Consider the following 26,898-nt stretch of genomic DNA (forward strand, 5'->3'; position numbering starts at 1 on the left):
CAGGCTGCTGAGGAGGAGGGGGTTTTCCATCCCATGTTCCTGAAAGAAAAAACACAGGTTACCTTGTGGAGTGTATCCTCTCTCCCTGGCTGGGGGACATCTGCTCCTAATGCAGAGCCTTGGTGGTTCTGGTGAGATGAGGTAAATCCCTTCCTGAACTGGTAAATCCCTTCCTGAAGCTCCTTTCTCAGTTTCTGGTGGCCCTCTTCAATTTTCTCTTCCAAGCTCCAGATGTGCTCAGCCAGCTTTGTTTCCATGGAGGAGACATGGCTGCATACCAGGGCAGTGACAGCGTCCTTGTAAATTCTCAACTTGCTGACCAGTGCTCCCACCTTGTCCTCTCCTTCCCCCCCTGCAGCACCTCCAGGTACCAGGAGGATCTCTGTCCAAGGTGTGCAATCTCATCCACATCTGCAATGGGCACTGTACCCCTTGGGGCTCTCAGGGAACAATGATCTCCTTGTTGCATTGGGCTCCATCTCCCCTGGAGCACCTGGAGGTTTTCTTTACAAAGATCTCCATCCCTTACACTCACCAGAGTCACTGCCAGAGGCTGAGAGCTCCCTGGGCTCTCCTGGTGCCCTGGGCAGTGAGCACATCCCAGGACAGGGATCCCAGCTGCCTGCCCAGGGTGCTGTCACTGGCTGTGCTGTCCCAGGCCAGGATGGACTCGTTGGTCTGGGGGCTGAGCTCCCTCCGCAGGTCTGGCAGCTCCCCCAGGGACACAGAGTCACTGATGACCTCTGGCTCTTCTGCTGGGTGTGAGGGTCCAGCCACCTCCTCATCAGTCACTGTGTGGATGGATTTGCTCTTGGATTTCTTCTTCTGAACAGGGGCAGCTGCTGCTGGCCTGGGTTGTCCTGGCTCGGTGAGGGTCTGTGTGGAAGCACTGACTGCCCTTTGGGCTCCTCTCCTCCCCGTGGCAGGCTGTGCAGACGTGGTGCCTGCTGACTTTCTCCTTCTCTCCTCCTTGAGAAGATGTTGTGCCACACCAGGTAATGTTGTACTCCCAAGCACGGCGCAGGCTGTACAGAGAAAACAAAGCAGAACTAACAAGATTATGCCATCTTTGACATCCAGAAAGAGCTCAATATTTTCAAAAACTGCTGTGTCAGGTCTGAAAGGCTGGAAGAAACCTTTCTCTACTCTTACCCCCAAGGGCTGGGTGCGATTGTTGAGGAGGACCCAGATGTAGCAGCCCAGACTAGGACAAACAAGCAAAACTGAATGTATAGTATGAATGATGTTCCCTGCCTCAGAGGTCATCATGCAATAGACATAATAAACCAATAAAGCAATTTTCCTGCCATTTCCTGATCCCAACAGCAGCATTGCAGCAGGCAGGTAGTTCCCCCTGTGCAGAAAAATATAGAGAGCAAGGTATAAGCAAGACCCATACAAGCATGTCGAGCATCATGGTGAACAGGTGTTCTTTTCTAATACAAAATTGTAATTCTGACTTCTCTCAGGACTGGCCTCACACAGGGTGCAAAAATATGTACTAGTCTGAAAATAAACCAGTGGGAGTTTCCAAGTAAGAATTACAATTTAATGGGGAAGTTAAAAGAAATGCAATACTACAGAAACACTGACAGAGTTAGCATACAACCTGGTGCCCTGCTGGTCATAGCAGTCCTATGAAATGGTGGGTGCAGTCCTCCTGGAGTGACAGATGTGGTTCTGTTGAAGCAGTGGTCCTGTAGAAGGGGTCTGGTCTTCCTTTGAAGGGTCTGGTCTTCTCCTGATGTAGCTCCTGTCCCCTGGGAATCCAGTAGAAAAGGCTGCCCTGCTGTTCCAAAGCCCCCAGTTATATCCAGGTAGGTGCTTGGCTCCTCCCCTGGGCGGAGCATCTCCCAATGGGATGATGTCATTTGTGAGGCATGCAGTGACACCTGATGGCCCATTAACAGCAGACAGCCTCCCAGGGACTGCAGTGACCTCAAGAAACCCCTACCAGAGCTTCCAATGACCTCAAGAGACCCCAAATGACCTCAAGAAACCCCTGTGACCTGCAGCAGCCCCTGGGGTTCTGCACCCTCAGTTCCCAGGGAGGAGCAGCCTGCAGCAGCCCAGGTACCAGAACCAGGTCTGAGATCCAGGCTGGCAGGGGCAGGGGTGCAAGGCAGGCTCTCCCACAGCTTCCCTCCCATCCTGGTCCCTCCATTCATATCTTCTTCCCGAGGAGTTGGCTCCTCAGCAGCAGGATCTGAGCAAGCCAGAGAGCTCACCTGGATCATGGCAGCCCTGCAGTTTTGCTGCACACAGTCAGTACAGGGTCTTAAAATGGGTTTAAAAAAAAAAAAAAGCAATAAATATTGTTGCACAGAGAAAAAGTGTAAAGCAACTCAGCGGACACAAGACTGCTCATGCCTCGTTCTTCCTGGCCTCTCCCAGCCCTGGACAGTGTGTTTGAAGGGAATGGCAGCTGTGGATATAATGCATACAGTGCTCATTCCCATCCACACACACATTCACCAACAGTGCTTGAACCAAATGCACCTGCCCATCCTTCCCACTCAGCAAAAGAACACCTGAAGAACTGTTCCCCCTTTGGCACAAAATTCACACCAGACAGAGAAGTTCCTGTGCCTGCCAGGAACCCTTCTGGTCCAGCAAGGGCTCCAGTGTGGTGAGCCCAGGTCCAGCAGCAGATCCTGACACCCTGAACAATCCATCTCTAATGGTCTTTTTTACAAATGGCACACTGACTCCCTCCCAGTCACTGTCCTGGTGGCTGCCCCCTTCCATTTTGTCCTGAGGCTCCCTGTGTGTTTTCCCATCGGGGGTTGTAAAAACTGTGCCAATTATCCTTGCCTGTACCTTTTCCACACCCCTTCTTTCACATCTTTCTGAGGTCCCTTCCTAACCAATTCCTGGCAGACTCAGCCACCTCTCCATCCCCTGCATGTGGGCTCTCACCCTCCCACAGCCACCAAATTCTTTGCAAAATCGCTCGCCTTCTCGAGGACCCCCCCCCCCCAAAAAAAATCCCTTTGTGTATCAGACCACCAGGCTTTGGTGACACATGATCTCTCACAGGGTACACCAAAGGTGGTCCCTGTGCCATACACCACAGCCTGTCCCTGTAGCTCACAGCTCCACAAGCTCTGTACAGCCCCACAAGCTCTGTACAGCCCCACAAGCTCTGCCAGCCCCACAAGTTCTGTACAGCCCCACAAGCTCTGCCAGCACCCCAATCTCTGTAGGGCACCAGGTCCCTCCGCCGTGGTACCCAAGTGTCCCGGGGATTGCAGGGGCTGTAGGAGCATCTCCTCCCCGCCTTCCCTCTCCTGGAGGCCGGCGGTACAAACCACTTGCAGCTGGCTCTCTGTTAGCCTGCAGGTTTTGGAGCAGAGAGCTTCCCAGCCCTCGCTGCTCTTTCCTTACCCCTCTGCTGTTTGCCTTACCCGTATCTCTCCACACTCCCTTGGACAAATCCTTCCCCAAAGGATTTGTCCCACTGCGCGCTCTCAGCCTGGGCTGCCGCGGCATTTTCTCTTGTCGCCCCCTCTCGGTACCCATTATCGGCTGAGATTTTGGGGAGGCACAGCCTTCCCGAGCCGCCTACCTTCAATCATTACCCCTTGAACCTACCATTTTACCACAAGGTTCCGAAGTTCAGGTCTGTGCAGACCCACTTCTCTGTTTCAGGAGCCAAGCTGTCTGGGCTCTGCAGCTTGAAGCTAGCAGAGACATTAAGATGCATTTCAAAGATGTTAACACCCATATCTTCACCCATCAAATAGTTTTTAAAGACATCAGCTTTCCTCTCACCAGCAAGAATCTCCTGGCGTTTATTGTGTGAGTTTATTTATTTGTGAGCTTATCACAACGTGAGTGGGCTGGAAAGTTAAATGGCAATAAGTTGTTGGTGGCTTTGAACTGGATATTTGGTTTACATATTTGTTTAAAGTTTGTTTTCAAATAAAATGAGCAAAACCTCTGAGCATCGCAGTCCTTCAACCAAATACCTTTATCTGCATGGCATGAGTTTCCTTATCCTTTTGGGGTTTTTTTCCAGTTTTGTGTTTAATTCTCCTCCAGGCCCCCAAGCGTGGAGCCGAGGCGGCGCAGGAGCGCTCCCGACTGTTCTGCACAGTGTCTCTAAAGAATCCATCAGACTGCCCTGCACAAAAGGGGGCACCTCCCGAGGCTGCAGCCCCGCTCATTACCCCGCTGCTTTCCCTGCCATTCATCCCCCGGCGTGCCAGGAAGGCGAGGATGCGATGACAGATGGGCGAGCACAAAAGCTGTGAAAAGTCAGCGATGCTCATAGGTTTTGCAAGTGTGATAATGACCTGGAGATGATCTGATTTTATAAAGAGAGGCTTGTTCTGCAATTGTCATCACCACAGTCTCACATCGGAAAAGGCTGGCTTTTTAAAATTTATGCATCTCCTCTGCCTTTCTTGTGTTCTGCCAGTCACTTTTCCCATACTTCTAAACAACACAGAATACAAACACTAATTCTAATTCCCAGTGTGTCCAACAATCAGAGCGGGATGAGTTGGGAACAAGTTTTAGTCCAGATTTTTTCTGCTGACCGTACGAAATTTAATTACTATTTCTTCTTCTGTAAAACAGGAAAGATTCATCATTGCAGATTATTTTTAAATGAATGGTGATGTACAGGTTGGCAGTAGAAATAATATTTGTTTACCATGAAAGTTGAAGTTTGTTTGTACTTTGATGCTTTTGCCTTTTATTGTGAATGCCATGATTTTGTATGCTTAGAAAGCTCTCAAAAAACCCATCCTTTTTTCATGCCTTTTTTCCCCTTTACTACAGAATGTCTGTTTTTATTAGACATGGTGCAGAGTCCTTATTTTTGGTGTTTGGCTTTTTATTTTAAATTGAACTGCTCTTGTGTCACTATTTTTTTATCCTCCTGTTTTGACTACCCCAAAAAATTAAAAAAAAAACAAAACCAAACATGCAGCAGTCCTGGCACTATTTCTCAACTGCATTTTTTAAGTAGTAGGAAGGCTTGATGAGCACAGAGTGATGGCTCTTGATTCCAGCTGCTCCCAGGGGATTTTCAACCTTTGGGGTTAAAATGAGCTGCTGAGCACGACATAAAATAATGGGAAAGCTCTCTGGATCAGGCAGTGGGAGCCTCTGTGTAGTGCCATAACACAAAACAATGACAGACTGGCAGGGGAATACTGACAGTTTATTTCACAGAGCATTGCAGAGTTTATTTTGATCTAGCTCTAGTCTCATCAAAAAAGGATCATCCTCTGGTTTTTTTCCAAAAGAAAGGTAGCAAATATTCAGGACAATAACAGTCAGTGCATTATGCATGAAATTTGGGATCATGTTAAAAAAAAACCCAAACAAACAAAAAAAAGAAAAAGAAGTTAATTGTGAAAACAACTCTTTGTTTGCTTTTATCACTTCCAAGCTTTTAAGCACTTGACCTTTCAATAAAGTCATTTCCAAGGATAGAAACAGAACATACAGGTGATGCTGAGGTTTAACAACATCTCTCACTTGGCAATGACAATCCACCAGGAATGGTTCAATACAGCACCACATCAAGGGGAGAAGCAACTTCCTTCTCAAAATACCTTCATATCCACTGAAATCTTGCAGTTCTGCAGAGCAAGACACGCTGTACTTCATGGACTCGAGAGGACCACGGAGAAGGACGGTATTTGGGGAAGGTAAGAGGAGGGGCTTATTCCACTTACACTCATAAAAACCTGGGGGAGATGCTATTGATTGATTTTGGGTGGTGCTTTTAAAAGCATCAAAATTCACATTATTGATGTGGGTTTTTTCACGTGGTTAAGTTGGCCCCTTTTGCTCCAACTCTCAGACACTGAGCCAAACTTCAGGGCTTTAAAATGCCACTGGATTTCAGCTTAAAAGGACAGAGCAGCTCCAAACCAAGAAGAAACTGCTCAGGGCTGTTTCTCTCTTGGCTTTGGGTGTGGAATGTGATGTGTATCAGCATCCCCAAGACTGCATTCTTTCTCCTCTAATTTTTTCATTTCTTACCTTTTTGGGTTTTTTTATACTTTTAACCTTCTCTCTAAGATTTTGGGTTAAAGCCTTTTGCATTGGAAACTTGCTGATGGGAGCCTCTGCCTTCAGAGCCCGTCAGCCTCTGCTGCAAGACCATCACTCCTTTGGAGGACAGGAATGTGCAGCTTTAAAGATCCTGCTCTTACAGCAAGGAGCAAAGGTCTCCTCGCAGGAATAAATTATATCCCAGGGCTGCTTTGCCTTCCACACTATTTACAACTTCTTCACCCACGGGCACCTCCTCAGCCCAGAGAGGGGGAAGCTCCCAGTGCACCACCACCTCCTCTTCCAGAAGGGAAGGAGGGAGTGACTGCAAATGCCACTTGGAGTGGCAGGCACTTCAGCCAGGTCCCAGCAGTGACGGTGCCCACGGCATTGCCCGTCACAAGCCGTCGGGGCTCCCAGCAGAGCCCAGCCTGGGGAGAAGAGAAGAAAAAAAGGAAAAAAAAAAAGGAATCAAGAACTGCTGCCAGCAGAGACCAATCTGCAGCCAATGCTCAGGATTTGCCTTCAAAACTCTGGCAGGACATTCCAAGAAGGCCATTCCCCATCGAGCAGCCAGGCTCTGGGGAAGGAGCATGGGACAAGGAGCAGGTGCCCAAGTGACTGAGCCAGTGCAAGCCCTTCCCTGGCTCTGAACCTCAGCAGGGAAGAGCAGCCAGAATTCCTCTCCTAGGCAAGCTTCTCTTCTCCCAACAGCCTCCTGTTGCATCAGAGCTACAATTTCATTGCCCAGGAAAAGGAGAAGGAGGGAAAAACAAAAGAAACCTTAACAAAATCAACACTTCACAAGAACATCACAACATTCAGCTACCCAGTCGCTGCACCAGGGGAAGGACTGGATCAGGGAAAGGGGGAGAAATGGGACACAGGTCCAACGTGTTGCTCCCAAAACCCCCCAGGGGGACTCAGACTCTCACATCAAGATTCAAAGAACTTCAGCCATAAGGTTGAGGATTTAATGAACACAGTATTTCCACTCATGCCCTGGAAAAATTACACTCAAAAAAAAAAAAAGACAAAAAAAATTTCATATTTTCTACATATTTACAAAAACAAGCCCCCCAGCCTCACAACCAGGGAGGTGGAGCAGCCAGTGGAGGGGAGTGGGAGCGGGTTTCTGCCCGAGCAGCAGTTCCTCAGAGCTTCCCATCCCAGGGAGGGGGCAGGAGAGCACGGCTCTCACTGCGGGAGCGCGGCAGAGCCTCAGGTGATGGCAGAGCCCTCAGTTGGTGGCAGAGCCTCAGGTGGTGGCAGAGCCCTCAGGTGGTGGCAGAGCCCTCAGGTGGTGGCAGAGCCCTCAGTTGATGCGCAGCTTGGTGTCCGTGGGTGTCACCAGCTCGTTGGCAAAGCCGTTCTCGGAGCAGAAGGACAGCTCGTCCGTGCTCTCCACGCCGTTGTTGATCTCTGGGAAGGGCAGAGAAAGCAGGGAGGTCATCCCAGGAGTTCCCCCCTGGATGGGGAACTGAGGTGCTGAGCAATCCCAGCACGGGGCATCCCTCTGATCCTACAGAGAGCTAGGAATGCTGCTCTCATTTACAACCTGTTCTAAACATGATCTGCCTCCAGTTTGGAGCTCAGCTCTACATTTCAGCCTTTCAAAATCCAGCCACCACCAGAGCAGAGCTGGATCCCCCCTGCCATCCCCTCCCCATCCCCCTACACCTGATGTCATTGTCACAGGCTGGGCAAGTCACCTGTGGGACAGTGGTACTTTGAACCTAATCCCTGCCCATCCTGGAAAAGTCTGGCTCCTCCAGTCACTGGTTTCACTGGGAAAAACCTGCACCCACCAATGTTTTAATGGTGCAACATCCACCCTAGGCAGGAACAGTTGCTTCAGAGGCACAAATCTTCAATATGCACCCCCCACCTCTAAAGGATTTTATGTCTAGGACATGTTAGGGAAGCTTAATTCTGCTGTGCCAAGCTGCTTTGCTTGTCTGGGTTCCATGGATTTATACCTGATTTTCACCACCTCTGGCTGGCATTTCACACAGTAAGCAAAGTTGCCCTTTTGCTCTGTCTGTGCCCAGAGCACTAAACCCTGATCCCTGCTGGGCATCTCCAGACCCTAAATACAAAAAAAAGAAAACCCATAACAAAGCTCAGGGGGTGGGGGGGATTATATTCACATTCCTTCAAAGGTGAGCTTTCCAGCTTCCTGCACCACATTTAACCTTTTAAAGCTAAACATTTCCATCTTTGCTCACAGTTTTGCTCTCTTTCTTAGAGGTCCTGTGTGATGGACACATTACCAATGTGTTCCAACAGAAATAAACTCTGGGAGGAGCATGAGGATATCAGGAATGCCACAACCCATAATGCCACTGATTGCAGGTCTACCCCAACCTCACCACCATGTCTGTGGTGACATGTGCCATTACTAGTGGGGTTTTGGCCTCTGACAATGGTGAGTGGAGAAGATATGGGACAATGTGAGATGGGATAACCTGGGAAGCTAAACACAGAATTTCTGAGCTGGAAAGGACCTTAAGGACCATCCCACTCCAACCCCAGGAGCCGTGCCCACGTCCCACGAGCACAGGGCAGCAAGGTCAGCCCAGTGCCCTGGCCCAGAGCAGGAAAAGCCCCATGGTTCACAGGCAGCTCCTCCCTCAGCAGGGTTAGAGCTGAGGGAGGCAGCCAGCAGCCCCATCCCTACCTGAGAAGATCAGCTTCTCCTTCATGATCTTGACGTCCTGGCTGGAGCGGCGGACGGCAGCGCTGAGCATGATCTGCTCCGGGTTGTAGGTCCTGATGCTTCCCAGGCGCCACCTGCAAGACAGGAGCAGGATTTCAGGGACTGGCCTCTGCAGACACAGGAGCACCCTCCGTGCAAGAGACCCTTTGCTCCCTTGCACAACCCCACGTGGCAGGAGGATGTTCAGAGATGAGCCACCTCAGGCATCTTTAAGCACCTTGAGCACCGTAATTCCACCTGGGAATTAGACCCGTGGATTCACAAATCCAGGAACTAATTTCCACAAGTAGCTGTCTCACAGTCCTCTCCAGTTGTGCAAAGGAGACAGAGGTGTTTCAACTTTTAGAGGGAACAGAATAAGAGAACCAGCCAAGTAAAGAAACAACAGATTTTCCCTCACCGAGTGCCATGGTCAGAGAAGAGAGCTCAGAGACAATTTAAAGTTTCAAACCTGAGACACAGCAGAGAAATGGCCTCAGATTGTGACAGGGGAGGTTTAGATTTGGTACAGGAAATATTCCCTCCCCAAAAGGGCTCTCCAGCCCTGGCACAGCTGCCCGGGGCAGTGGAGGAGTGCCCGTCTTTGGAGGGATTTAACAGCCACGTGGATGTGGCACTTGGGGACACTGAGAGCAGCCCTGGGGCAGGCTCTCATTAGGAGGGGAAGGTGGGCTGCTGGAACAGGGAAAACACAGCCTGGTGGGCTCAGCCAAGGCAGCTGTTCCCAAGATCCCACCACAAGGGGATGATGTTTAGGCCAGGCTTTCACAGCCCACACCCCACTGAGCTATCGGTAAATCGCACTCTCCCTGCCAGAGCCAGGGATGCCCTGGAACTCTTGGATGAAGAAACAGCAGGGATTTAGGGTGGCTTACGAGGTTTCTGAGCTGCTGGCACCATCTAGTGGCTCACCCACACAAGAGAAGGTGACCAAAACAATCACCTTCTCTTCCCTTTCAAACCCCCGAGCCAGCCCCAGGAGCAGAAGATTTGAGGAGCCCACAAATCTCCAGCCCGGGTCTACGGCATCAGCCTGACAAAACAACAACCACCAAGGACCTTCTGCAATTTTTTTCCCTAGGTAAATGTAGCTGGTGTCACTCTTGCAGGGTTTCCACCCCCTTCCCAAGTCCCAGTGCTTGACACTGGGTGACCTGAATCAGGCTTTGACCAGGGTACACATGAAGGCTACACAGAAAAGAAGGGGTGGGATGGCAACACGACACAACTCACAGACCCATGGACAGAAGCAATGCAGAGGAAGCACAAGGAGGCAAAAACATTCAAGTATAAAACAAATAATTTTTTTTTCTCTTCTATCATCATCATCTAAACTGAGCCACTCTGACCTGGAAGAACACATTTTTTGCCTCAGTACCCCCTGCAGGCAGATCCCACTAATGTGATTGCAAGATCTCAGGATAAGACCCTCCTCAAACTCTAAATCAGGACCAAAACACACTGGTACAAGTCTTTTCTTTGCCCACCACAGCAGGATTTTCAGCATCAAGTCACCCTGTGGCCAAAAGTGACCTCTTACCCAGAGACCCCAGCTATCCCAGGGAGGACAGGGGTCATTCTGAGGCACAGAGAGCCTCAAAGATGTGCAGGGACCAAGGGCTTTTCTCCTCCTGCCAAGAGGAGCAGGCACAGCTCTGTGCTCTCCACCTCCCGTGGTGGCTGTGGGCAGACCCAGGGTGGTGAAGCACACACGAGGAGATGATGGCTCCTCTCACAGGGGTGCACTGCTCTGACTGAGCCAGGAGAGGCTCACCCCATCCCTCAGGGCTGCTTTGAAATATCCTCTCAGAAGGGCCACCAGAACATTGAACCAGGATGCAACTCCAACCAACACCACGTGACACACTCTGTGCTGTGCTCAGAAGCCTCGGGGTCTCCAAAAAGCTGGATGAATAGAAAAGAGCACCTCTCCTACCCCCTTGGACTCTGTTGTGGTGGCCCAGGTTTGGGACAGCAGCGTGCAAAAAGGCCAGAGAGACAGCAGGAAGGTCCTGTTCTGGGAGGCTGGCGTTCTGGGAGCAGACCAGACGGACACGGGGTGGGAACAGACTAAAAAATACTGGGACAACAACACAGAGACAGCATACACCGGGTTAGGGCCACGGCCAGACCCTGGGGTGGGAGGGGAGATGCTCAATGCCATGGAAAGGGGGTGGGAAAGGAAACATGGGGTTGTTTGGCGCTGAGGTGGGAAGATGGAGCAAGCACAGAGCCAAGCCAGCTGCAGAGTCCCCCTGCTGTGCCTGCTCCTGCCTAAAGCCTCCTCTCCTCATCCTTGAGCAAGGGGAGGTGGGAAGGGGAAACCACCCGGCCTCCCTGCACCCACAGGGAGCAGGGCTCAGCCCAGCCCTGTTCTGGGGAGATGCCACAAGGCCAGAACACCAAAGCACCTCATGGACACCTGCAGGGGCCAGCCCCGACCCCAAGGTGGTGGTGGGGGCAACCAAATCCTCAGGAGTGCAAGGGCACGGCACAGAGCAGGAGCAATGGGGAAGGGAACACGGGAAGGGCTCGGTTCGAGTGGGGAGGCAGCAAAGGCTTTAGTGCAGACAAGTGCCAGCACTTCCCTCCAAAGGGGTGGGAATGCCTGGTGAGGGAAGGGCCAAAACGAGGAGAAATCTGGGGTTCTGACTGATGGCACTCCAAATCCAGCACCCCAGGCTCAGTTGCCTCCCCTGCTGCAGCGCTCTTTGTTTTCACACTGTGTTTCCAGCTTCACAGTGGTGCAACTTGGGAAGACCCCAATTAATGAGCCAAACCTTTCCAGTTATCAGCCCCATTCATTCAGAGAAGTGCTACTTTATATAATTGAATAGGTTCCATGATTTTCTTTAGGATGGAGGCTGGTCTCAAACATCTCTAGTCAATACAGGAAGGGAGGGGGTATTTTGCACGGGATAACTTCCACAGAGAAAGCGTTACATCCTCTGGGAATCTCCCAATTGCAGTGTGACCTCAGAACTGGGCTGTTTTAAAAGGCACTGACTTAGATCATTGTCACAGAAGGTCAGATTGCCTTCAAAACATCCACTGGCTTCAGCATCAGACTTCCCTGGTGCTCATGACTATGGACTGTGCAATGTTCACACCCTCCAAGTCCCCTCCTGAAGCCAGATGTTGGAAAGCATCAGAAAAGCTGCATCCTGCCCTGACCATCTGCAGTGAAGCCATAGCAGAGAGGGAGAAAGAAAGAGAGAAAGGAAGGTTGAATGAAAAAGAGAAAGAGGAGGAAAGCACCAGAATTACCTGATCATGTGATAGCTGTGAGATGCCAGAATGCAGCAGAGAGAGAAAGAGGAGGAACATGCACAACAGTCAGAGCAGTAAGAAAATAAACGAGGCAAAGAGGCAAATAAAGGTTAGTTAGAAGTCATCACAGTTGGTATTCCCCCTCTGGAGAGGCTGCCACGATCCTGTCACTGGGGCTGGAGCAGAAGAGCAGGAGCAGTCCCTACCATGGCTGAGGAGAGAGAAGCCATGCAGAGGACAGAGCACGAGCACATCAAAGCAGTGCCTCTGCTCCCACCCACCCCCTCATCCTTGCATGAAGGAAGCAGCTCTGGTTTGCCCCAAAAAGGACTTGGGGGGAAAAACAAAACAACCAAACCAAACCAACAAAAAACACACCAGAAAAACCAACCATGAAGGCCAAATGCCAAGCCCCATTCCCCAGAGCTGAATCACATCAGCAGGTGGTAGGTGGGCAGTTCTGCTCTGATTTGGTTTTGACACATCCTCAACCCTGCTAGCAATTCTTTTAAGTGGTGGAGAAACTGCAGCATCAGGGAAAGGGGTCTGTCCTGCACAGGGCTCTTGGAAGAGCAAGTCCTTTGCTGCAGAAAAGTCCAACTTCTGGAGCAGATCTTCTTTCTAACTAAGCACCTGATTTGACTTGCAGAATCATAACATTTCCCATAGAAACTCCCTGCCTGTGGCAGGGGTATTGGAACTAAATGATCTTTAAGGTCCCTTCCAACCCAAACCATTGCATGATTCCATAATATTTCTACATCCAAACAGGAACAAACTGATTTAAGAAAACTGTAACATATTCTTTTTGAGCACTGTAATGGTGCAATCTCAAAATCCCTCCCCTCTTCTTCCTTTAAAGCACTCTAATGTCTTTGTCAACAGCCTTTTCCCTAAAGCATTTACAGTTTCTCTTCCACATATTTTAGGAGCAAAGGAAGGCATCTGACAGTGCTAATTAGTGATCTCTCATTCTTAAAAGGTGCATCCAATTCTCCATCCCACCTTGGGAGTGGAATTATTGTTTTCAAGGATTTTTTTAATGAATATTTCCCCTGCTATTGCAATCCAAGAACTGAGGCTCAGGGCACTCCTCCCTCCCACCTCCACCCGACAATCTGGACAAAAACACAGGTCACAAACACACAAGAGCAGAGCTGTAACAAACTTACTTCTGGAATATAAAAACTCCTACAATTACAAGAAATGAAATGAGATCAGACGTGATCCAGATTAGGTGGTACTCGTCTGGAGGCTGCAAGACAGAAAACAGGAGCAGACCTTAAACATTTGGGTTTGTGCAACCACAGGGAGACCACACATGGCTGGAGTTACCACTGAGGAGCAAGACAAGCACAGAGCTGCAGGGGTTAGGTATAAATCACAATATTTATGACCTTCCTAATGCCAGGCTGTCATCCAAAACTATCAGGGGAAACTGCAAACAGGAACAATTTGAAACTCGCCCTCCTTTTTGTGAGCTGACATTTTCTCAGAGCTCTCTGGGCTGAAAGTTTCCTACCTCAGTTGTACCTCAGGCAGAGGGCAAGATGATGTTTGGGAATCCAAGTCTGGGGGAAAACAGGGAAATACATCCATGCAGGGTCCATTTTAAGTGCAGATGGGACCTTTTAGGCAAAGCCCCATGCTGTCAATGCGATTTCTGTCCTTTCAGGCACTGGTAGGTCTGGTTCCAGTTGCCAATCTAAGTGATTAGCTGAGCTGTCGTCACTGGGTCTCTTATTGTCCAGCAATGGGGTAGCCAGGGGTAAATCCTCAATTTGGGATTCAGAAGAGGCAAAAACCTCATTTTAAAACTTGGCCAGGAGGCCTGGTCTGATGTTTCACCAGTGCGCCCGCTTCTCCTGCAACTCTCAACAGCTGCTCAGCAGGTCTGCAAAGGTGTTCTTCCCTCAGAGGGGAAGTGGAAAAATCATGTGGGTTAAATAGGGAGCGCAATGCAATCTCCAAGGATCCCACCCAAAGCGATGGGATTGTGCAAGAGCAGCACCAATTCATTACCATCTCAGGGCTCAGATGGACGGAGAAGGAAAACCCTCCAGCCCAGCCAAACCTCCCTGGCAAACCTCTCACCTCCAGGCCCACCCAGCGCATTTCCTCGTGCCAGAGGCTCCCAGGCCCTGCCAGGGGGGTGCTTACCATGAGCCAGATGGGGAAAGGCACCTTGCGGAGGAGGTGGGAGCTGTCGGAGGTGACCGAGGGCACGCCGGCGCACCAGAGGATGGAGAAGAGCCAGGGCTCGTTCACCGTGTACAGGTTCACACTCAGGTTGGCCATGGTGTAGTCCCTGCCAGGGCACACACAGGGTGACATGCAGGACCCCACCAAACCCCGTCTCTTGCCATCAGCCCCAGCCAGGCTTATTTGGTTTGACTTGTGGGAAGTGAGAGCTTTGAACGGGGCGCCTCGTCAGCAACCCGAGGGCACTGCAGGGCAATGGCTTGATCCTGACAGCTTTCCTCACCTCCTGGCTGCTGTCTGGCACAGGCCACAGACCATCTCAGATGCTTTCCCAGGAATGATGGACATGGTGTGTTTCTGGAACAACCATCTCATCGTGCTGATGCGAAATTAGCATCTGCTTCAGACGCCTGTAACATTTCAGGGGCAATCTGCTTAATTAAACACTGGCAGACCTGTCTCCAACATCACCTCCTACAACTTCCATGCCCTTGGTTTGGGGACAATTGCAGATTTACAGCTTCCAGTCTCCTGAGGTCATTTTCCAAGCAGCTAAAACTGCCAGCAGCAAACCAAGCGCTGGCAATTACCTGGTACCCAGATAATTCACACGGATTGCTCTATTTCCTCATCTGTGAAGCAGAAGCATCAACAATCTCCCTCACATGGGCAGCACAGATTAATCCCTGCAATTTAACACTGGCAGAACACTTGGAGGTGGAAGGACACACAGTGCAAGACATGGACATCTCCCAGCTCTCAACAGGGCAAGGTGCTCCAAAGGGGTCTCAAGCGCAGGGGTGCTTGCAGCAATGCTGCATCCAGGTGCTGGATTTGGGGAGAATTGACAGAACTGTGTTAAACCAGGGCTGCAGCAACATCTGGCTGGGCCCCAAAGGGCTCAAGAAACATTCAGGGATAGATGAGTGAGTGGGCATAGAGCCCTCTCCATGGGACAGAGCAAACAGGAGGAAAAATAAGCAGGGATTATCCTGCAGGTAAAGCACAGTTTTAAAGGTGAGGAGCTGGACTGACTGCTGGCAGCCACAGAAGGACACAGCTGGATAACCCCAAACAGGGCCATGCTCTCAAACAGCTGCAGGCTCAGCTCTTCCCAACCTCAGCTCTAACATGCAGCCAGACAGCTCCTTTGGAGATATTTCTCTTCTGCAAACCTGTTTAATTTAAATTTCTAAAACCAGAAAAGCCCTACTAGAAACAATCTGTCCTCCCTGGGAAAGGAGGCAAAGCTGGGAGCTAAAACACCACACAGTTCACATACAGGCTCAGGCAGGACAGGAACCCCTTGCTGTGCCAGGGCCATTACAGAGCAGAGCTGAATAGATGATACAGGACAGGAGTTTCTCTTTCTGCAAAGAGAAATTTCTGAAAGCATATCTAGACTTTGGGCTAATCAAATTTCCATGCTAGCAGCTCTGGAGCAGACAAAGGGCAGCTGCCAAAGAGGATGAAGCAGCACTCAGAGGGAACTCAGTGTCAGAGGCCTTCACTTTTTCCCAGAACTGTGAGTGCAATAAGAATCAGCCAATTCATACATTTGTATTTCAAAGAGGCTCATCATATCCTGAGACAGCATGTAGAGATGTCAGAGGCAGCCGTGCATCCCCAGAAACAGCCTGGATTCCAGATGATGGGTAGGGAGAAGCTTGCACAGCTCAACCTTTCCAGAGCAAATCCATCTGGAAAGATCCCTCTGTGCAGCCAGACAGGCTGGGATGCTCAGGAAAGGATGCTGAGGGCTCTGACAGTACCTGACCTCCTCGTTGGTGACCTTGGTGTAGCGCAGGTTGAGCTTCACGATGCCCTTCTCCCTCAGGCGCTCTGCATCCAGCTTCAGGCCAGAAGTCTGCTGGAAACCAGGAGCAACCTGCCTGACCAGCTGCCTCTCCGTGTCTGGCAGCCACATCACCTGTGGGGGGAGCGAGAGAAGGCACAGGGTATGGCAAAAGTGGTTCCCAAATCTGGCAGCACTCCAGCCCAGGGCATGGAATTCTGAAGCACGTCAAATCAACAGCTAACACTCAGCTGCAAGAGGTAAAGTGGGTCATGGAATCACAGAGTGGTCTGGGTAGAAATGAAAAGGACCTTTAAAGTCATCTCATTCCAACCCCTTGCCATTCCAACCCCTTCCTCTAGCTCCAAGCCCCAGCCAGCCTGGTCTCAATAACTCAGTGACACTCATCTACCAAAGCACCAGAGCAGCACAGAGGCAGCCACGTGCATTTTCAACAGGGAACCAAAAATCTGAGGGAGAAATCCCACTTCACATCCCCACATCTGCATTTTAATGATCCTTCTCTTACTCTTCATCTCCATCTCTGTTGTGGTCTTAGTGGGGGCTTTAAAAAAAAGAGGGAGAAGCAGTTATACCCAGAGAGAACCTCTCCTGAGCTGTACCAGGTGCTCCATTCCAACCTCTGTGCCAAGCACAACTTCCAGGGATGCCCCACTGGAGACACACAGGTGGAAACCATCAAGAGGCCCATTTTTGACATTTCCCCAAGCCCACAGAACTCACAGCCTGCTGCCGAATGCCCGATGCCAGGATGGTTTCCAGGGTGATGTTGATGTAAGTGCTGTAGTAGGGGTGAGCTGCTGGCAGGTCCTGGAAGTTCAGGATCAGGGATGTGTTGTCCTTGATCACCTCCAGCATATCTTCCAGCTTGCACACTGACTGGTTGGCAGCCTCCAAGTAGTCAGCCCTTGAGAGAGACCCTGCTGTCCAGAAAGGGTCATTCTGGAAGCAGAGCACATCCCAGGATTACTGCCACAAAGCCCAGACCCCATCAGTGCAAAGTCTTTCTTACTTTTTTCTTTGTGGAGATGATTGTCCCAAAATAAAAGTCAGAAAAGGGGCACCAGTGTATATAACATGCTGTTTTTTTCTGTCTTTTTTATAATCACATAAAAAGTGATTAAAACTGGGGGCCTTGAAGTTTTTTGTGGTGTCAGCCAGGCTTGAGACCCCTTTTTCCAGAAGAGGCACAGAAAGACAATGTGGGTTAGACCAAGCCTAAAGGTTAGGAGAGACAGAGCTAAACATGGTCCAGCTGCCCCACACCACCACGGAGATGGACCTACAGCCTTCCCCCTGAAAGAGGAGCTGGGCAGGAGCTGTGATCCCAGGGCTCCATGGCACCCACCTGCAGGAACCACTCTCCAGCGTTGAGCTTTTCCAGGTCAGTCCAGTTGAACATGGAGCAGTGCTCGTAGGCGCGCTCTGGGAACACCTCCTCCACGTTGGTTGTTCTCCTGAGAGTCTTGTCATGCATCAGAAAGGGCACCCCATCGTAGCTGCAAACACAGACTCTCTTACGGGGGGAGGAGAGAAACTCCCCTTCCCTCTCCAGCCTCTCTCACATCAAAATCCTTGGGAAGGTCTCAACCAGCCGAAAAAAATCCCCAGCATCCTCAAGAGGAAAAGCTCCTCTAGACACCTGCTGGGTGTTGGCAGTCACTCCTACACTGACACAACACTGTCCATGCCTCATCCACCTCTCCCCATTATCCCCTCAAAAATTTCAAAATCGGGTGCCTTTGACAAGAACACCCACCCTGAATGCTCGTCAAAGCTTCTGCAGCTCCCAAAAACATCAGAGGTTTCCCTGGATGCACAGAGACACACAAACACACAGCAGAAAAGAAGGGGAATTTTCAAAGCCACTCACAATCAGGCTTTCAGCAAGATGCAAGGCTTCCAAACTACCAAAAATGCTCTGAAATTGCCTTCTCCAATTGAAAACTGGTTTTGTGCCTGCATGAGTTAAGTTCATGCTTAAAAAAAGAAAAAAAAAAAACAAAAAACCCACACCTCTGATGAAACTAAGCAGGCAAATGCATGCCCTGGGGTTTTGAAGTCATCTGGATATTACAGAATAATGGTCTGGAAAGCATAAAAAACTCTTTAAACTTTCTTCCACTCCTTTTTCTGTGACCTGAGTGGTGAAACCACAAAGGGTAGTGACAGTTTTTATCAAAGGCAGGGGAACAGTTGTCTGCACCCAGGAATCAGGAGAAACCCAGCCTGGTAGCAATGACATTTTCCAAAGCAAGGAGCCCATGTTCCTAACAGGAGACTCAGAAAAAGTCTGAAAAATGATGGGGAGAAATAACAAATCCCATTTGAATTAGGAGACAACCCAGAGCTGTTTCCCAGAGGGAAAATGAAACCCAGTTTTAGAGGATGGAGCAAATGTTGCCTCAGCTTTACCACTGCCTCAGAAGTCCCTTCTCACAAAGGTCACTGGCACCTTTATTTGCTATTTCTGGCCTGTGCTGTGGCACCTCCTTCCCCCAGCCCAAAGCAACCAGCTGACACGGCACTCCCACGCTGCTGCAGTCAAAGGGTTTAATAAATACAGTTAAAAATAAAATAAAATAAAAAAAAGCTCAGCAACTGCAGGATGAAGAGTGTGGAGTGTTTAAAAGTGCCAGGAGCTCGAGTTTAACATCTCAGAGAAGAGCAGAGCACTGCTAAACCTTAACCACAGTGCAGAAATCCTACAGGGCACTTGACATTTGCTGCCTCCTTTCCAACCCTTCCCTCCCAGCACCACTCAGGGCTAACCACAGGGTCCTGGCAGGCCCAGGTTTGAATCAGGAATTCAGAGACAGCAAGCAGAGCTTTGGAAGAAGAGATGTGGGAGGGGGTGGAAGAGAGAGAGGAACAGACAGCAATTCTGGGCTCCTGCTGCCGGAGCAAAGCTGGCTTTCCAACTGGTTTGGGATGTGGGGTGGGTGTGGAGCAGGATCTGACGGCTCTGAGCGCCTGTCCAAGCTGCCCACCCATGCTGGCACATGTCTAGAAGAACATGGAAATATTCCAGGAGGGACAGAGCCCTCCAGCCACAGGGACAAAGAGCATCTTCCTGAAGGATAAGGACAGCCAGGGGTGTTGTGCTGCAAACCCTCCCCGAGGGTGCTGCCAGCTGCACCAATATCCCACTTCTCGGTCTGAAAGTCAATGGAATCCTCTTTTTCTGAAGGCACCTGGGTCTCTTGGAGAGGGCTCAGGAAATTGGGCCATCAAGGGCATTGTTCAAGCCTGGAGTGCTCCTCTGGGATGGCTGATGAGTGGCAATGGGGAAGGATCTTGGAGCTTTTCCAGCTCTCCTTCTCCCAAAGCCCACCCTTCTCCTTGGCCAGTGTTAATGGATTCAGCCACGTGAGCCAAGTGCTCATCTGGGAGCTGGACACTCAAGTACTTGTCCCCTCACAACAGCTGATAAACTCATTTTGGAAAAAACAAAAATTGTATAACATACATCTCAATTCATACTCCATCCTTCCACAGTGACATTCCACTCACCAGTGGGAAGAAATTCCTTCTGTTTTTAAATAATTTTCTTGCCAAAAAAATGATGTAAAGTAAAAAGAAAGCAATTCAAAATAAAACTTCCTCCTAGCAGGCAAAAATATCTGTCCATCTACACAAATCTCCAAAGCAGTCAGGGGAAAAAATAACATCTGCTTTAAGTCTTTCTTGTGTTTTTAATTGGCAATGGGACAAACTGGGAGCAGGAATATTAAGGACTATTAAGGAACTGTAAAACCCCTGGAACAAAGCACAGCTCTGGAAATGACCCTCTCTAAATTCTAATTGGTCTTGTCCACTCAGCTCAACATTTGACAGCAAGGAATGACTTTCTGACAGTCAGCATCCTCCTTCCCCAAAGATGAATGCCAGAGGAAGAGGAGAAGGAAGAGCTTCCTCCCGGTGTATTCTTGAGATGGTTTGTCAAGGTTGGTGAAAACTCTGCTGTGCCAAAAAAGTCAAGTTAGAATTTCTGCTCTGTCTGCACCTGGGGTATCCCATGAGGAGTCCCATTTAAGCAGCTCTGGCTGTGTTTTACTGGAATAAACCAGGCTCTAGGATAAAATACAGCCTTCTTGCAAATGAAGACAACCAAGAGATCCAGGTTCCCTCATTTGGACAAGTCCACCTTTCACCATCACCTCAGTGAAATGGTCAGCAGCATCTGACAGGGACAGACAGGAGTTACTGGATGAGTGCACCAGGACAGCCCTTCCCAGTGGGAAAAAGCTGCAGTGCCCAGACTCTGGATGTGCCGGACCATTCCTGCTTGGACTATCCACAGGCAGCCCCAGAGCAGCAGTGACCTACCTCAGTACCACGTCAGCCTGCACTCCATTCACCTTCTGCTCCACTGCCTTCTGGAAGGACATCAGAGTGTTCTCTGGGGCCAGCTGTCAGGGAAAAATTGAAAAAATAAAAAAGCAATGAGAGATCAGCAGCACGAGGGAAATTTACAAAGCAGTGTCAGCAAGGATGCTGGGAGGAGGGTTTGGAGATATCAGGGACCTAAAATGTTATTTATTATTCCACATCTATCTGTGCCCAAAAATTCCTGTCTCTTCCATACCACAGAGAACAACTAGAGCACACATTCTCTAAGATACATTTTACTCCCGCTTCCACTCATTCCATAAAGTCATCTATTAGTCTAAAAATCAGAGAGTTTCTCTCATAACAAATGTCCCAGTAAGTTTTACCAACAATTTAAAAAATAGCCTTCAGCCTAGAAAATTTATCCCTGTGGCTATCAGAGAGAAGGACTCAGATTTTATTTGAAATTCCTCCCTGTTGAATGGAGCAGATGGTAACAGAATTAGGGTTTGTTTAAAATAAAAATGGTGTGGAGACAGATACTTTGGTGTTCCACAAAAGCAGTACAGTGTAGCTGCTCCCATGAAACAACAACAGGCAGACCAGAAAAAAAATATTGACAACTACAGAAAGAAAACCTGGCAGGTTTTCTGCACTGAATCACATCAAAATAAAGTTATTTTTGAAAAATAAATTACTTTCCCCCCCCCTTTTTTTTTTCAGGTTCAGAGCACCTGTAACACCCTGTTTTCCCACCAGCAGGATCAGTTCCCTCAGGACACAATGAGCATTCACAATCCACGATTTACTGCAAAGGGGAATAATTAACAGCAAAGGCCCAACTGCACCATGCAAGACATAATAATAAAATACATCATAAAATAATAAGAAGACATAATAATAAAATATTGTAAATAAGTATAAAAACTGGCCTAAGCACTAAGAGTGGCTGTAAGAGACATTTGTTTTCTGATCACTTCACAGGCTCAGGTCAGCAAAGCTTTGGGGTAAAATAAAATAATCAGAGCAAATGTCAGCCCCGACCTTCACCCAGCTCTGGTATCTCAGCATGGGATTCCTCTGGCTCCAGCCACACATCAGCACAAGTTCATTTCTATGTTTGCCCAACAAAGGCAGCACAGAGCCACATTATCTTCCAGGAGCAGCTCCCAGTCAAAGCCAGACTTGTTTGGGCCAGGACAGAGGCGACAGCCCCGGCGCCCAGCTGGGTCACCCGAGGTCGATCAAAAAGGAGCTCTGCACACATTCCCAGAGCCCTGCACACATTCCCAGAGCTCTGCACACATTCCCAGAGCTGTCAGCAGAGAGCAGCAGCCACAAGGAGCTGGAGAATCCCAGCCACACTGGCTCACATCACCCTGGGCTGCTGCCACCAGCTTGGGTGTCCCTTCCCAAGCAGCCCAGGTTTCTGCAGGGTAATCCTGCCATGATCCTCTCCCTGCACTTTGCTTTGGCACCCTCCCAGAAAAACCTCTCCTCCAAAGTAGGCTGGGAGAGCAGGGCTTGCTCAGCCTGCAGAAGAGAAGATCCTGGGGAAATCTCAGTGCCTAAAGGGGCTCTGAGCAGACCTCACTGCAGCCTTGCAGTACTTCAAGAGGGGATGAGAAAAGGAGGGCACATTTTACACAGACAGGACACAGGGAATGGCTTCCCACTGCCAGAGGGCAGGGATGGACAGGATTTTGGGCAGGAACTGTTCCCTGGGAGGCTGGGCAGGCCCTGGCACAGGGTACCCCTGGATCCCTGGCAGTGCCTGGGCTCCAAGCCCTGTCCAGCCAAGGCCAGGGTGGACAGGGCTTGGAGCAGCCTGGGGTAAGGAAGGTGCCCCTGCCCATTCCAGAGCAGAGGAACTGGATGAGCTTTCAGGTCCCTTCCAATCCAAACCACCCTGTGATTCTGGGATTTGCCTTCAGGCAAAGAGATCTCCCTGTGAGTCCCCAGACTGTCCCCCTGCCAGAAATAATTGCCTCTCCCAGGGAGTCCATCCCAACCTGCCCTCTGCAGCTGCTGAAGCTCTGCACAAGGCACTGACACCCATGACACAACTCAGCAAACATCAACCAGAAAGCCAGGAAAGCAAATTTAACCTATTCCACCAAGGCCAGAGGCTGCCTGTCCCCAGAGATGGCACCACTCTGGAGGCAGGATTGCTCTGTGCCAGGGGTTTATAAACCCTGAGATGTGAGGGTTTTTGTGAGAAAGGAAAATCTGAGATACAGGCATTTCCATCCTTCCAGCCTGTCTATTCCTCCAAGAAGGAGGGAGCTGAAGCCCCAGATTAAGCACGTTTAAGGCAAAGATGCATCCAAGTGGGGCAGCTGCTGTTACAGGAATAAATTGCTGAGATTAATGTTATTTTTAAAAAAGAGCTTTGCAACTAAACTGCAGTAACTAAACAAAAAAAAAAAAAAAAGGCACAACCTTTCTGCTTGTATTTCTTTCTGTATCTCTCCAGGTTTTTTTAAGGGATACCTGCTTGGTACAATACATTCAGGCATGCTATGTCTAAAACCAGGTTTATAACAAAGGATACAACCAATTCCTTAAGAGAAAGAAACCTTGGGGCACAAAGCAATGATTTCCAAACCTTCTCTCTTTTATAAACCATGCCCAAGTACTGAGAGCCAGACAGACCCAACTCAGGATTTCTAAGAGCTCTTCCTCTTCTCTGTGCTTGGTTTGAGAGACTCATCCCCTGCAAAAATCAGGCTACTATTCATTTCTTCCTGCTGCAGAGACACAGCAAGTAATTTCTAGAAAATTACAGCAAATGAACTCATTTTGGTTATTTTTGTGCTTAGAAATCCATTGCAAATGCATTCAAACAGAGACAGGAGCTTTGGGGACCTTCCTTAAAGAAGATTATGAAACTGTTGGAGCAGCACAGCCTGGCTGCAGCTGGACATCACCACATTTGTGTTCTTCCCTTAATTAGCCAGGCCTTAAAAAGAAATTCATGGCATTGTTTGTTGGGGAGGTTAATGAAGAAGCCTGGACAGAAGAAACAAATTTTATTCCAAACTAATTGCAGCCACTGCAAACCTCTGGCTGGTCCAGAGGAAAGTGTCCCTGCCATGGCAAGGGGTTGGAACAAGGTGGTCTTGAGGGTCCCTTTCAGCCCAAACCATTCTGGGATTCTGTGATTATGCACTAAAGGATCTGATCTTTTGTTTCATCAACAAGATTTAAGGGTATTTTCTTGTCCTTCTGGAAATATGGCCATCATTTTAATTTATTTTTCATTAATTTTTCCCCTTTATTTCTCCGGTATTAATCTCCTTGTGAGCCACAAACTGGACCAAAAATCCCACAAGGATTCAAGTGATATCTAAGAACTGAAATCTTAGAAATGAAAGAATTTTCTTTTTTGTGGAAGAATGGCCTTTGGAAATTCCCTGTGTGGGATTTGCCAGGCCATTGGATTTCAGCATTACTGTCCCATCATGCCAGGGGAGTAACACTCCAAGGCAGTAAGAGTTCTGTTTAAAACAGAAAACAAAACATGTCTTTAATCCCCATATTTTAAAGAGCATCCATAACTAACCCTGCCCACAGCAGGGGCTCAGAACTCAGTCATCTTCAAGGTCCCTTCCCATCCAAACCATTCTGGGATTTTGTGACCCAAATTTTCAGTAAATTCCTCAACTAGAATGAAAGGAAGTGAAAAAGCATGAAACCAGGAAAACTACCTCAAACAAACCACCAACCCTACAATGGACAAGAGGATAAACTCATAAGCAAGAGCCATTAGGGATTTAATAAGTAGATGCAGGAGATGAGACCTCATTATTGTACTGCCCACACAAGAAAGCTGAAGCTTGATTTAATGAAAGAGGACCTGACCTGACACAGATTTATTTCCCAGACAAGCCTTTCTCCTGCTCTGGCAGAAGATGTTCATTGTGAGGGTTTGCTGCTATCAATCAGACCAGCAGCCAGGTTAAATGCTCTTATTTTTAACATGGAAGGAAGCTGTGCAGCAAAGCAAGGGCTTCTTCATTTCACCTGCACAAGCAGCACAAGCTCTTTAGAAGCCTGAAGAAAAAAAAAGCCACCCCAAACAGATGGTGGCAATGTTTGGGAAGAGAATGGGAATGAAAGAGAAGACGAGGGGAAGAATTCCACAATTCTATGAAAACCAAAAGAATGCAATGGCACAAACCAGCCTTTTGTGTGCACCCCAAACAGCTGGGGTGTCCCTTGACTCTGGGTGCAAGCCCTGCTTTATTCCCACAGCAATGCCAGGCAGCAGGAGCGCGTTTGCTGTACCCATCCCTGGAGTGCCAGCTCGGGCAGCACAGGGTCACTACTCACCATGGGAGCCCCCCGGTGCCCCAGGATGGCAGGCTTGGGTGCCAGGGCCTTCTTCTCCATGATGCAGGGGGAGGAGATGGCCAGGGGCACGAGGTAAAGTGCAACTACGACTGCCAGGTACGCCGTGAACATCAGCATCTGGGAGGCTGGGGTGGAGAGAGAGACACAGAGAGGTGAAAAGGCTGGCCCTGCCCTCCTCACATCACAGGAGCAAAGGCAAGACTCCTCTGTCCTCCTCCACTGATCTACTGTCAGTGCCTCCAGTGCAAGAGCAGAGCTCTGTGTTTAGGGAAAAACATTTAAAAAAAATAAAAATCAAGTCCTGAAAGAGGTTTTCACTTCATTTTATATTGGGGAAACAATAAGTCACGTGAATTGCTTCAACCTCCAGAAATGTAGCTCAAAAAGCTGTTGGCACTTCCACCCTTTGGGTGGGACAGCACCAAATTTTGCCCTGCCTGACAAGGGAAATAATTCACCAGTCACACACAGCTAAAAATAAGCCATGGCACCACCTCAGTGCATTTAAAGTTTATATTGGTGGTTCACCAGCACCACCCACTGCAGCCAGGGCAAAGCCACTTCAGCTGCTTCTGCCTTGAGATTTGCACCAGAAAGATGCAATCATGTTTTACTGAGCAAGCTGGAGATGTTTAAATAAATCCCTGGGCTGTGACAGAGCTGCAGTGCTTGGGACCAGATGAGCAGTACTGCCTCCCATCTGAAAAACAACAGGCACCCTTGAACACCTGAGATATCTGGAGCCACTTGAAACCACAGATGTTACAGCAGAAGACTTGATTTTTAAAATTTTGTAAAATTATTATTTATTTTGCAAACTCATTAAGGCTTCGGAACTCAGGGGATAACCTCCAAAAAAAAAAAAAAAAAACCAAAAAAAACCAAAAACAAAAACAAAAACAAAACAAAAACAAAAAAAAAACAAAAACAAAAAAAAACCCAAAAAAACCCCAAATACCCAAACCAAACCCCTCAAAACAAATATTTGCAATGGATGCAAGATAGAGAAGGTAGTGGTTCTTTTTGTTTTTTTTTTTTTTTTTTTTTAGGCCCAGCTCAGCTCCTGGCTGCAGCTGATCTGGTTTCACTCATAAATAGGCTCTTCTTTGCTTCCAGCATCTAATAGGCTCATGCACACACGTTCCCAGAAGGCAGAAAGTAACTCTAGGAACTCTGCCAGGGATTTTTTCCTCCATCACTCAGGGAGCACTCCAGGAACTCAGTGACACTTTGCTCAGGGACCTCATACTGTGTCCTGCCCCTTAAAGGGGGCACCAGCACCCAAACCTGCAGGCAGACACAGAATGGGATCCTGAGCCAGGTCCTGCTCACCCAGGAGCACCCAAACACCAACCAGGCTCTCAAAATTCAGTTTAACCAGAGCAAAAAACCCCATAAAAATATATTCAGAAAAAAAAAAAAAAAAGCTGCAATGCCACAAAGAAATGGCAAGAATAGGCTTGCACCAAGACCTGCAGCTGTTTCCAAAATATTAAAATCCTGTTTTCCATTAAAAGTCACTGGAGGTTCTCACAGCTATTTTGGGGTTTTTTTCTTTTTATTTCTAAACCACAATGTCTGCAGTAAAAAACCTGTAAACTCTTCCAGGTAAGATAAATTCCATGAGTCAAATGAGTCTGAAATAATCTTAAGATCAAGAGATACCACTGTTTTTTCTTAAAAACAAACAAAACAATCCAGGAACAGAAAGAGAGAAGGAAAACAGCTTCCTGACTTATTAAAAAATATAAAAAAATAAAAAAAAATAAAGGAAAAGGAAAAATAAGAAACAAGTGGGGAAAAAAAGAGAAACAAGGGGGGAAAAAGAGAAACAAGGAGGGTAAAAAGAGAAACAAGGGTGAAAAAAGAGAAACAAGGGGGGAAAAAATAAAAGCAAGGGGGGAAAAAATAAAAGCAAGGGGGGAAAAAAGAGAAATAAAAGGGGGGGAAAAAGGAAACAAGGTGGGGGGAAAGAGAGCCAAGAGGAGCAGGCACTGCCCACCCTGCAGGAAGAAGGAGGTACTCACTGGCTTTCTCTGTCCTTGCAAACTGCCCTGCCACCAACCACGACAGTGCTGTGACAGCTGCCAGGGCTCCTATATGCAGGAAAGGGGCTGTGGCCTGCAGGGCACAAGAAGAGGAGAGGAAAATGTGATTAAAAACACCCCAGCACCTCTGAATTCTCTGA

General features: G+C 48.7%; 1 protein-coding gene across 3 annotated transcripts in view; it reads right to left on the reverse strand.

The window, feature by feature from the left end:
* Positions 1-5,160: 5,160 nt before the first annotated feature.
* The window catches only part of GDPD5 (glycerophosphodiester phosphodiesterase domain containing 5), a 100,462-nt gene continuing 78,724 nt past the window's right edge, over positions 5,161-26,898 (reverse strand). For all 3 annotated transcript variants that reach the window (XM_084201254.1, XM_084201253.1, XM_084201255.1), the window contains 10 exons: positions 26,738-26,831; positions 24,690-24,835; positions 20,352-20,434; positions 17,371-17,521; positions 16,746-16,964; positions 15,979-16,136; positions 14,165-14,312; positions 13,177-13,259; positions 8,696-8,808; positions 5,161-7,437 (listed from right to left, as the gene is read on the reverse strand). In XM_084201254.1, coding sequence (XP_084057380.1) covers positions 7,331-7,437; positions 8,696-8,808; positions 13,177-13,259; positions 14,165-14,312; positions 15,979-16,136; positions 16,746-16,964; positions 17,371-17,521; positions 20,352-20,434; positions 24,690-24,835; positions 26,738-26,831 — 1,302 coding nt within the window. In that variant the 3' untranslated portion in view covers positions 5,161-7,330. The remainder of the gene's footprint in view (positions 7,438-8,695; positions 8,809-13,176; positions 13,260-14,164; positions 14,313-15,978; positions 16,137-16,745; positions 16,965-17,370; positions 17,522-20,351; positions 20,435-24,689; positions 24,836-26,737; positions 26,832-26,898) is intronic.

The sequence above is a fragment of the Fringilla coelebs genome, assembly GCF_963513975.1.
Source record: "Fringilla coelebs genome assembly, chromosome: 2".
Classification (NCBI taxonomy): domain Eukaryota; kingdom Metazoa; phylum Chordata; class Aves; order Passeriformes; family Fringillidae; genus Fringilla; species Fringilla coelebs.